The sequence below is a fragment of the Aptenodytes patagonicus genome, chromosome 8 (assembly GCF_965638725.1).
Source record: "Aptenodytes patagonicus chromosome 8, bAptPat1.pri.cur, whole genome shotgun sequence".
Taxonomy (NCBI): Eukaryota; Metazoa; Chordata; class Aves; order Sphenisciformes; family Spheniscidae; genus Aptenodytes; species Aptenodytes patagonicus.
In genome coordinates, this window is record NC_134956.1 from 14414280 (window position 1) to 14425472 (window position 11193).

Sequence of the window (11193 nt, forward strand, 5' to 3'; positions counted from 1 at the left end):
CCGCGCTTTCCGCGCAGCCCCGAGCGCTGCGCCCGCCGCCCAGCTCGGAGGGGGGGGGGGGCGGGAGGGACCGGGACGGAGACGGGAACCGGCGGGACGGGAACGGGACGGGACCGCCGGGCACCTGCCGAGCGCCCCCTTTGCGCCCCCTTTCCGCCTCCTTTGCGCCCCCTTTGCGCGCCCCTTGCGCCCCGGTTGCGCCCCCGCGATGCGGAGCCCCGGCGCCCTCCTGCTGCTGCCGCTGCTGGCCGGTGAGTGTGTGTGTGTCCCCCCCGCCCCAGCGGGGCCCGGTGGGGGCCACGGTCCGGCCCGGCCCCGCCGCCCTGTTTCCGGGCGGCCGCGGAAGGGGCCCCGCGGCCTCCCCCCCCCCCCAGCCCCCTCAGCCGCCCGCCGCCCCGCAGGACTGGGGGGGGCCCCGGCCCCTGACGCCCCCCAGGGCTGCGCCCGCGGCAGCTGCTACCCGGCCACCGGGGACCTGCTGGTGGGGCGAGCCCCCCGCCTGAGTGCCACCTCCACCTGCGGGCTGCGCCGGCCCCAGCCCTACTGCATCGTCAGCCACCTCCAGGTGAGCGGGACGGGGACGGGATGGGGACCGGGGGGACTGGATGGGGATGGGGGGGACAGGACGTGGGTGGGGACACACACCGCGGAGCCTCCTGCTCGCAGGAGGAGAAGAAGTGCTTCGTCTGCGACTCGCGGCGGCCCTACGACGCCCGCGCCAACGCCAACAGCCACCGCATCGAGAACGTGGTCACCACCTTTGCCCCCCGCCCCAAGAAAGCCTGGTGGCAGTCGGAGAATGGTGAGCAGTGGTCGGGGGCGGCGGGACGTCCCGGGGGGCTCTCCTTCCCTTCCTCCCACGCCGAGGAAGCGTGACTCAGCCAGCGGACGTGGACGCGCCCCTGGACCACAGCCAGGTGGGGGGGACGAGCCCCAGGGACCCGCGGGTGGGTGCTCCCCTCAGTCACATGTGCCACCCCCAGGTGTGGAGCACGTCAGCATCCAGCTGGACCTGGAGGCCGAGTTCCACTTCACCCACCTCATCATGACCTTCAAGGTGGGTGACAGGACACGTGTACCCGGGATGGGATGGGACGGGATGGGACGAAGCCCATGGGGGCTGTGGGGCTGGCCCCTATCCCAGCTGGGTGTCCCGCAGACCTTCCGCCCCGCGGCCATGCTGGTGGAGCGCTCAGCCGACTTTGGGCGCAGCTGGAAGGTCTACCGCTACTTCGCCTATGACTGTGCCACCGCCTTCCCCCACATCCCCCGTGGGCCCCCACGCCGCATCGACGACGTCGTCTGCGAGTCGCGCTACTCTGACATCGAGCCCTCCACTGAGGGGGAGGTGAGGCCCTGGTGGCACCACGGGAGAGTTGGGGGACCCCTTGCTCTCCCCTCACTGCCCTGCCTTCCCCCCTAGGTGATCTACCGGGTGCTGGACCCCGCCATCCCCATCCGGGACCCCTACAGCCCCGCCATCCAGAGTGAGTCACCCGCCCCAGGCTCCTGCCTGGCTGCTCTATTTCGGGTGCAGCTATTTTGGCTGCTCTCTCCCTGCTTTGAGCCCCACGGCGGGGTCAGGGTCAGATCCAGCCTGTGGGGTCTCGGGCCCCTCCTGCACCCCACCCCATGGGAGCAGCTAAAGGTCAGGCTGTGTTGGGGTGAGCAGAGGGGGATGGCTGTGCCGGAGCCGTGCCGGAGCCGAGCCCAGCGCCGAGCAGCAGCCGCAGTGCGGGATGGTGTCAGTGACGGGCAGAGGAGTTGGGCCGGGCGTAGGATGCAGCGGGTTAATCACCCAGGGCTAAATTTAGGCTGGGAGCAGGAGGGGAGGAATCTGCAGGGCAGGGCTGCTGGGAAGCTGCAGTCCCGGGGGAGTTGTCCTGTCCTGCCGGGGCCCCCAGGCTGTGCCCACCGGGCACAGCCATCCTCCGGGCACAGCCCCCAGCAGTGGGTGCCCCGACGCCCAGAAAGGTGCCCTAAGCTCAGGGCGCTTGATCTGCACTGGTGGGGTCCTAGCCTGCATCTGCTGGGGGGGCCTGCAGAGCCCTGGCCCATGCAGAGCCCCACCTGACCATGCACAACCACGTGCACGGGAGCTGAACCACCACAGCTACGTACAGCCCAGCCTGGCCACGTGCAACCACGTGCATGTGAGCCGAACCATGCGCAGCCCTGTGCCAATAAGCCGTGCCATAGAAAGCCATGCACAGCCCAGCCTGATGGTGTGCAGCCCTGTGCGGACACCCCATGCCAGGCACAGCCCAGCCCGACTGTGCACAGGGGAGCCGAGCCGTGCCCAGCTCCGCCGAGCCACCCACAGCCCCCCGTGGCCATGCACAGCCCACCCCAGCCGTGCACGGCAGAGCTGAGCCACGCATGGCCAAGCCCGGCCACCCCGTGCCAACGCAGGTCTCTCCCTGCCCCAGACCTGCTGCGCGTCACCAACCTGCGGGTGAACCTCACCAAGCTGCACACGCTGGGGGACAACCTGCTGGACTCGCGGCGGGAGATCCGGGAGAAGTACTACTACGCGCTCTATGAGCTGGTGCTGCGTGGGAACTGCTTCTGCTACGGGCACGCCTCCGAGTGCGCCCCGCTCAGCGAGGCCCCCGCCACCACCGACGGCATGGTAGGTGAGCTGGCCCCACGTGCCTTGCCGGAGCCGGGTGGCTGCGCTGCCCGGTCCCGCAGCCCCTTACCGTGGCGTCCCGGCAGGTGCACGGGCGCTGCGTCTGCAAGCACCACACGCAGGGGCTGAACTGTGAGCGCTGTGAGGACTTCTACCACGACCTGCCCTGGCGCCCAGCCGAGGGCTCCAGCACTAATGCCTGCCGCCGTGAGTGCCCCATGCCGGCACCAGCTCCTGGCACAGAGATCCCGGTGCCGGGGCTGGCAGGCTGCGCTGTGCCAGGGGTTTTGTGGTGCTGCATGCTGGGATGCGGTTGGGTGGGGACTGGCATCCTGCAGACCGGCTGTGGGGAGTTTGGGGTGCTGCAGGCCGTAGTTTGGGAGTGGGGTGCTGCATACCGGGGTAAGGGGAGTCAGGGCTGGAGAGGTTTGGCACTGGGGGTGCTGCCTGCCAGGTGGGGGGTTGGGGTGCCGCATGCCGTGCCGTGGTGCTGTCCCCGCAGGCTGCGACTGCAATGAGCACTCACGGCGGTGCCACTTCGACATGGCCGTCTTCCTGGCCACGGGGAACGCCAGTGGGGCCGTGTGCGACGGCTGCCAGCACAACACCATGGGCCGCCGCTGCCACCTCTGCAAGCCCTTCTACTACAAGGACCCCAGCAAGGACCTGCGAGACCCCGCGGTGTGCCGAGGTCGGTGCCGGGGGGTGTGGAGCGGGACAGGCTGCATGGGGCCAGACGGGGGGGGTCAGGCTGTTGACCCTGCCTGTGCCCCCAGCCTGTGACTGCGATCCTGAGGGCTCTCTGGACGGGGGGCTGTGTGACGGCGCTGATGACCCGGCCCGGGGGCTGATCGCGGGGCAGTGCCGCTGCAAGGAGCATGTGGCCGGTCCCCGTTGCGACCGCTGCAAACCCGGCTTCTTCGGCCTCAACGCTGCCAATCCGCAGGGCTGCCAGCGTAGGTACCGGGGCGGCACCCACTGGGGTCGGGTGAGTGGCTCGGCCCTGCCAGACGCCGCTGGCTCTCCACGCAGGGTGCCAGTGTGACCCCCGTGGCACGGTGGCCGAGGGCAGCCAGTGCGACCCTGTCAGCGGCGAGTGCCTCTGCAAGCGGCTGGTGACTGGGCGCAACTGCAACCAGTGCTTGGTGAGTGGGGATGTGCTCGGGAGCCATGCATGGTGCTCAGGGGCTGTGCACAGTGCTCGGGGCCGCAGCACCACAGCTGGGCACTCCCTGACACCCTTGCCCTCTCCAGCCCGAGCACTGGGGGCTGAGCCACGACCTCCCGGGCTGCCGGCCATGCAACTGTGACGTGGGAGGCGCCCGGGACAACCTGTGAGTCTTCGCAGGGACGCAGGGGGTGAGGGGCATCCCTGCTGGCATTGGGGCTGACAGTGCCGCTGGGGTACCAGGTGTGCTGTGGAGACAGGGCAGTGCCGGTGCCGCAGCCATGTGGTGGGACGGCAGTGTGGCCAAGTGGAGCCCGGCTTCTACCGCATCAACCTGGACCATTACACTTATGAGGCTGAGGATGCTCAGCTGCATCAGGTAAGGGATGAAGGTGTCCTGTGGGGGGGGCATCAGGCAGAGCAGGGCAGCGGGTGGCTCTTTGCAGGGTACACAAGCCAGCAGGCACTGCTCTGCCCAATGGAGCAGCGGGGCAGAACGGTGCCTGCTGGCCAAGGCAATTTTTGGGGTCCCATCTCACAACCCCACCTTGCACCAGGGCTCAGTGGTGGAGCGTGAGCCCCCCACGGACCACCTGGCTTCATGGACGGGGACGGGCTTTGCCCGCGTGCTGGAGGGCAGCTGGGTGGAGTTTCACGTGAATGACGTGCCTTTCTCCACCGAGTATGATGTGATCATCCGCTACGAGCCCCAGGTGAGCACCGGATGGTGAAGCCGGCGGTGGGATGCATCACCAAATTGGGGGGCGGTGGCGGGAAGTGCTGGCTGGTGAGGCTTTTTGGCACAGCTCCCTCTCCGTTGGCAGCACCGGGAGCCCTGGCAGGAGGTGAGGGTGAGGGTGCTGCGCCCCAGCCCCGTCTCGGCCAGCAGCCCTTGTGGAAACACCATCCCAGCCGATGACCAGCTCTCCACCAGCCTCCCCTCCGGTGCCAGGTGAGCGCCTCGCCGGGACCGGGCTGTGCCGGGGCTCACAGTAGGCGCCCAGCTGCCTGTGCTCTGCTTTGCCCCCCCCCAGGTATGTGGTGCTGCCCCAGCCCATCTGCCTGGAGCGGGGCGTCTCCTACACCCTCCGCCTGGAGCTGGGCTGTGCTGCCGCTCAGCAGGATCCCACCGCCAGCGTGCTCATTGATTCGGTGAGGGGTGGCCGGGCAGCGGGATGGGGGACACCAACCCTTCGGGGGGGCAGGATACGTCCACAGGGGACACGGGGAGAGACAGGCATGACGTCCCACTGACTTGCCCCCCCCCAGCTGGTGCTCCTGCCCCGTTACTCCTCGCTGGAGATGTTCATTGCGGGTGACCCCAGCTCCATGGAGCGCAGAGAGACCTTCGAGCGGTACCGCTGCGCCCAGCCCTTCCACGCCGCGGGGCCCTCGCCCGTGGCCGAGCCCTGCTCCAGCCTCCTGCACAGCCTCTCGGCTGTCCTGCATGACGGGGCGCTGCGTGAGTACGGCCCTGTGCCCCGTCCCATGCCCCGTCCCACGCCACGCGGCGGACGCCACCACTCAGCTCCGCTCTCTGCCCGCAGCCTGCCTCTGCAACCCCCAGGGCTCGCTCAGCGCCGAGTGCCAGCCCCAGGGCGGGCAGTGCCAGTGTAAACCCAACGTCGTGGGACGGCGCTGCCACCGCTGCTCCCCAGGAACCTTCGGCTTCGGGCCTGGCGGGTGCCGACGTGAGTGCTGCGGGGCTGTGCCAGCCTGGCTTGGAGAGGAGCCCGGGCACTCCAGGGCTGGGGGGGGTCAGGGAGGGATGCTTCCCACGTGCCGGGGGCAGACGCCGTGGGTGCCGTGCCTTCCAGCGTGCCAATGCAGCAGCGAGGGGTCGGTGAGCACTGTCTGCGACAGCACCACAGGGCAGTGCTCCTGCCGCGAGGGTGCCCACGGCCCGCACTGTGACCGCTGCCAGCCCGGCCACTGGGGCTTCCCCGCCTGCCGGCCCTGCCAGTGCAACGGGCATGCCGAGGACTGCGACCCCCGGACAGGCAGCTGCCTGCGCTGCCGCGACCACACGGATGGCGAGAGGTGCCAGAGGTAAGCGGGGCACACACCTGGACCGGGGCAGGGTGCCGCTGGCAGCCCCGGCCCCCGCTGACGGCTTGTCCACAGGTGCGCAGCCGGGCACTTTGGGAACCCGGCGCTGGGCTCCGGGCAGCACTGCCGGCCCTGCCCCTGCCCTGAGGGGCCTGGCAGCCCCCGCCACTTCGCCGCCTCCTGCTACCAGGACAGCCACTCCCGGCAGGTCGTCTGCCACTGCAGCCCCGGGTACACAGGTGGGTGCCTGCCACAGCACGCTCAGTGCTCTCGGGGACCCCCCTCCCCGGGCACTACCCAGCGGTCTGTGCCGGCAGGTCCTCGCTGTGATGAGTGTGCCCCCGGGTACTATGGGGACCCGCTGCAGCCTGGAGGGCGCTGCCTGCCCTGCCAGTGCCATGATAACATCGACGTGACGGACCCGGAGGCGTGTGACCGGCACACGGGGCGCTGCCTACGCTGCCTCTACAACACGGCGGGGCCACACTGTGCCGAGTGCCAGCCTGGCTACTACGGGGACGCCACGCGGCACAGCTGCAGGCGTGAGTACCCACAGCCACGCTGAGACAGACCTGCCTCCAGGGCCCAGCATGTCCCTGGGGACCATGCACGTCCATGGTTGTGCACAGCGCTGTGGGGTCCCTGCAGCCCTGCCCTGCTCTGGGCTGTCTCCTCTGCCCAGCCCTGGCACTGCGGCCCCATCCTTGTCCCCATGCCCAACTTGTCCCATGCCATCTACATCCTCATCTCATGCCCATACCTGTCCCTGTTGCCATCCCATCCCCACTGCCACCTTGACTCTGTCCCCATCCCATCCTTATCCCATCTCTATCCTGACCCTGTCCCTGTCCCATCTCCATCCCATCCCCATCAGTGGTCCTCGTGCTGTTCCTATCCCACCTCCATCTGGTCCCCACCCCATCCCTGCCCAATCTCTGACTCCATCCTGCCTCCACCCTCACCCATCGCCATCCCCATCCTGTTCCTGCCTGTGCCCCCATCCCATCTGCACCCCCATCCCATCTCCATCCCAATCTCATCGCCATCCCCTCTCAACACCCACATCCCCGTCCCCATCCCCGTCCCCGCTCAGCGCCCATCTGGTTCCAGGTTGCTCCTGCAATGCGCTGGGCACCGACGCCAGCACCTGCGGGCCCCAGCAGTGCCAGTGTGACAGGCGCAGCGGGCAGTGCCACTGCCTACCCCACGTGGAGGGCCAGAGCTGCGACCGCTGCAGCCCCAACTTCTGGAACCTGGGCAGCGGGCAGGGCTGCCAGCCCTGCGCCTGCCACCCCCAGCACGCCCTGACACCTGCCTGCAACCAGGTGAGATGGGGACAGGGCGCGGGGGGCTGGAATGGGGCTGGGGGTGTGCTGCAGCTGTGCTAGCCTTGGTCACACCGTGTCTTTCAGTTCACAGGGCAGTGCTCATGCCGGCCGGGCTTTGGGGGCCAGACCTGCGCCGACTGCCAGGAGCACCACTGGGGCAACCCACAGCAGCAGTGCCGAGGTGAGAGCTGGTGCCGGCGGGGGGTCTGTGGCAAGCCCCGCAGCGCCCTGACCCCGCTCTCCCCGCAGCCTGTGACTGTGACCCCCGTGGTGTCGCCAGCACCCAGTGCCACCGCAGCAGCGGCCACTGCGACTGCCGGCCTGGCGTCTCGGGTATCCGCTGCGACCAGTGCGCCCGGGGCTTCGCAGGCGCCTTCCCCGCCTGCCAGCCCTGCCACCCCTGCTTTGGGGACTGGGACCGGGTGGTGCAGGACCTGGCTGCCCGCACCCGGGCGCTGGCGCAGCGGGCCAGCCTCCTGCAGCACACCGGGGCCGCTGGCGCCTTCGAGGGCACCTTCCGGCGGCTGGAGGAGAGCCTGGCCACTGTGCGTGACGTGGTGGCCGCCCGCAATGCCACTGTTGCCACTGCTGCCCACCTGACGCACGCCACGGAGGGGCTGCGGTGAGCACCCAGCGCAGCACACGGCTCCTGGGGTGGCCCCGGGGGGCGGGTTGTCACCCCCTTCCCTTGCAGGCGGCAGATAGAGGAGGCGACGGAGAGGCTGACGCGGCTGGAGGGAGAGCTGACTGCTGCCCAAGACACCAACTTCAATGCCAGCCACGTGCTGAGTGCAGTGGACCGGGGCGCCCGTGCCCTCAACCACAGCCTGCAGGACCTGGAGCAGCAACTGCATGCCCTCAAGACCTCCAATTTCCTCGGTGAGCCGCGCCGCAGAGCTGGGCCAGGGCAGCAGTGCTGCGGTCGGGCGTCTGACGGTGCCCCTGCCACCCCCAGGCGCCTACGACAGCATCCGCCAGTCCCACGGGGAGTTACGGGAGGCCGAGCGTCGGGCGGACGCCTCCACCCGTGCCATGCCCAGCCCTGTCAGCACCTCGGCGGCCACCCGGCGCCATGCTGAGCAGCTCCTGGCAAGCCGGCGGGACGACTTCAACCGCCAAAATGCTGCCAGCCGGCGGGCGCTGATGGACCTGGCGGCGCGGGCACGGGCGCTGAGCCTGCACCCACTCAACGAGAAGGTGGGACATGGGGAGGGGACTGGGGGGATGGTGCCTAGAGCCGCCCCGAGCCCACGCTGCCTTGCAGGTGTGCGGTGCGGCAGGCGACGTGCCCTGCTCTGAGAGCCCCTGCGGAGGAGCTGGGTGCCGAGATGAGGATGGGGCACGACGCTGCGGGGGTCTGAGCTGCAGTGGGACCGTGTCCACAGCCGACAGCGCACTGGACCGGGCACGCCATGCCCAGGAGGAGCTGCGGCGGGCCGCCAGCGACGTGGCCCAGCTCTCCCACAGGGTGCGTGGCACACGGGTGCTGGTGGGAGCAAGTGGCACGGCCGTGCCCCCCAGCCCTCAGGGCTGGCGTTGAGGGTCTCTGTCCCTGTCCAGGTGGCCGAGGCCAAGGGGAAGGCAGATGAGGCCCGGCTGTGGGCGCAGGCGGCCCTGGACAAGGCGAACCGGACCAGGGCCCGCGTGGAGAGCTCCAACAAGGAGCTGCGGGAGCTCATCAGCTATGTCAAGGCCTTCCTGAGCCGTGAGTGCCGGCGTGCCGGGGGGGCTGGCTGCCCCTGCCTGGCACTGCGTGACTCTGCACCTGCACCACACTGCACCGACCCTGCACCGCGCCATACTGCATGGTCCCCACACTGCATGTGGGTTATACCACCCCCGCACTGCACCGCCCCGGCACTGCACTGCACAGCCCCTGCCCCACGCTGCGTTGCACGGTCCCTGCCCTGCCCCGACCATCCCGTGTTCCCCCAACCGTCCCCTGCCCCCCCTACCCTGCCCTACACTCCCTCCCCATGGCTCCTCTCCCATGGCTCCCCCCTGCCCTCCACCACCCCTTGGTCCGCCTGTCCCCTCCGCCCCAGGGTGCCGCAGCGGGGGACACTGATGGCTTCTGCCCGCAGAGGAGGGGGCCGACCCCGAGAGCATCGAGGTAGTGGCCAGCCGGGTGCTGGAGCTGTCGCTCCCTGCCGCGCCGGCCCAGATCCACCGCCTGGCCGAGGAGATCAAGGCGCGGGTGCGCAGCCTGGCCAGCGTGGACGCCATCCTGGAGCAGACGGCCGGCGACGTGCGCCAGGCCGGGCAGCTGCTGCAGGATGCCCAGCAGGCCAGGTGAGCCCAGGACAGTGGGGATGTGGCCCCCCCGGGGACCCCCAGCCCGGGCTGGCGCTGAGGCTGTGCTGCCCCATCCACAGGTCACGGGCGGAAGGGGTGCGGGGCACGGCCGAGGCAGTGCGGCAGGCGCTGGAGGAGGCACGGCAAGCCCAGGGCATGGCCGAGCAGGCGCTGCACCGTGCCACCGGTGACATCCAGCACAGCGAGAGAGCCCTTGGCACGGTAAGGGCCCCATCCCCGCAGCCTCTGCCCCACGGGGACGGGCAGGGCCCTGTCCCCACTGTGCAGGCACCCTGACCATGCACCATGCACCCTAGATGCAGGCCCAGATGGCGAGCACAGAGCAGCAGCTGGCGGGTGCCATGGGGCGGATTGGGCTCCTGGATGGACAGACGGACGCCCTGAAGGTGAAACGTGCCAACAACAGCCTGGCAGCCACACGCGCCCAGGAGGCAGCTGGTGCCGCCCGGGACCGAGCCGGCGAGGCCAAGCAGGTGGGTGAGCGGGGGCATGGGGGGCCAGCACGGGTCCTGTAGGGGTCCCACACTGACCGGCCCCGCTGGCTGTCAGGTGCTGGAGGGGCCGCTGCGGGACCGGTACCGGACGGCGCAGGAGCTGGTGCAGCACCGGGCACAGGGCGCACAGCAGGCGGGCAGCCGGGCGCAGCGGCTGCGGGACGAGGCTGCCGGGCTGCTGCGGGACGCCCAGGGCAAGCTGCAGCGGCTGCGAGGTGAGGCCGGGGCAGTGGGTCGGGGGGTTGGGGTGGCGGGGGGGTGCGCTGACCCATGTTCCCCCCGTCCCCACAGCGCTGGAGGAGGCGTACGAGCGGAACGAGCGAGTGCTGGACGCCAAGGCGGCCCAGCTGGGCGGGCTGGAGGCCAGGATGAGGGAGGTGCTGGCCACCATCAACCAGCAGGTCCAGATCTACAACACCTGCCAGTGATCCCCCGGAGGGGCCTGGACCCTCCCCCCCCCCAAGCCCCCAGCCTCTCCCACCCCGCCTCCGCCTGCCCCCGGAGCGGTGGGCAGGGTGGGGGGCTGCGGGGCACCCCCCCGTGCGAATAAAGTTACAGAGCAAGACTGCCTCGCCTCTGCCCTGTGCCGCGGGCCGCCATGGCCGCCCCGGGCGGCCCCACAGCGGCCTCCCTGAGCCCCCGGGGTGGGAGCCGCTTGCTGCCTGCCCCCGCCAGCCCCTGGGTGTAGGGCACGGCGTGGCTGGGGGTCAGCCGCGGGGCCGGGGGACAGCTGTGGGGCTGGGGGACAGCCGCGGGGCCGGGGGACAGCTGTGGGGCTGGGGGACAGCCGCGGGGCCGGGGGACAGCCGGCGGGGCCAGTGGCTGGCTGCGGGGCTGGGGGACGCCGCAGGGGACACCCTGCGGGACCAGCAACGGGGCCGTGGGACGCGGCGGGCCCGGGCCGCACGCACCAGGCGCGGGCCGCCGGGGCCGGGGCCGGGGCCGGGGCCGGGCGGCGCCGCCCGGCCCGTTGCCATGGGAACGCCCCGGCAGCGCCGGGCCGGGTCGCGCCCTTGCCCGCCCTTGGGGGCGGATCGCCCCTGAGGCGCCGCGATGGCGTCACGGCCGGCGTCGTTACCATGGCGCCGCCGGGCCGGGCGCCGGGAGAGGGAGGGAACGGGCCAGCGGCCGGCCCGGCCTCGCGTCACGTGACCGCTCTCACACACCGCGCTCCCGCGTCACGTGGGCTCGTCCGCCGGCTTCCGG

General features: G+C 70.9%; 1 protein-coding gene across 1 annotated transcript; it reads left to right on the top strand.

Moving 5' to 3' along the window:
* The first annotated feature begins 104 nt into the window (after window positions 1-104).
* Window positions 105-10431, top strand: LOC143164200 (laminin subunit beta-2-like). The gene is made up of 33 exons (XM_076346474.1): window positions 105-251; window positions 402-565; window positions 667-802; window positions 984-1057; window positions 1160-1348; window positions 1424-1487; window positions 2430-2632; window positions 2719-2839; window positions 3135-3323; window positions 3409-3588; window positions 3665-3777; window positions 3887-3966; window positions 4044-4179; window positions 4358-4513; window positions 4625-4752; window positions 4835-4952; window positions 5070-5262; window positions 5348-5491; window positions 5618-5849; window positions 5925-6088; window positions 6167-6391; window positions 6960-7174; window positions 7262-7358; window positions 7427-7799; window positions 7872-8056; window positions 8133-8374; window positions 8442-8645; window positions 8738-8882; window positions 9262-9469; window positions 9553-9694; window positions 9790-9966; window positions 10043-10202; window positions 10279-10431. The coding sequence occupies exons 1-33, from the start codon at window positions 209-211 to the stop codon at window positions 10413-10415; spliced, it is 5337 nt and encodes a 1778-aa protein (XP_076202589.1). The 5' UTR covers window positions 105-208; the 3' UTR covers window positions 10416-10431.
* The last annotated feature ends 762 nt before the right edge of the window (window positions 10432-11193 follow it).

Coding starts and splice junctions, on each gene's coding strand:
- LOC143164200 (XM_076346474.1), top strand. CDS start 209: ATGCGGAGCCCCGGCGCCCTCCTGCTGCTGCCGCTGCTGGCCG. Junction 7,359..7,426: donor CCCACAGCAGCAGTGCCGAG/GTGAGAGCTGGT, acceptor CTCTCCCCGCAG/CCTGTGACTGTGACCCCCGT. Junction 7,800..7,871: donor CACGCCACGGAGGGGCTGCG/GTGAGCACCCAG, acceptor CTTCCCTTGCAG/GCGGCAGATAGAGGAGGCGA.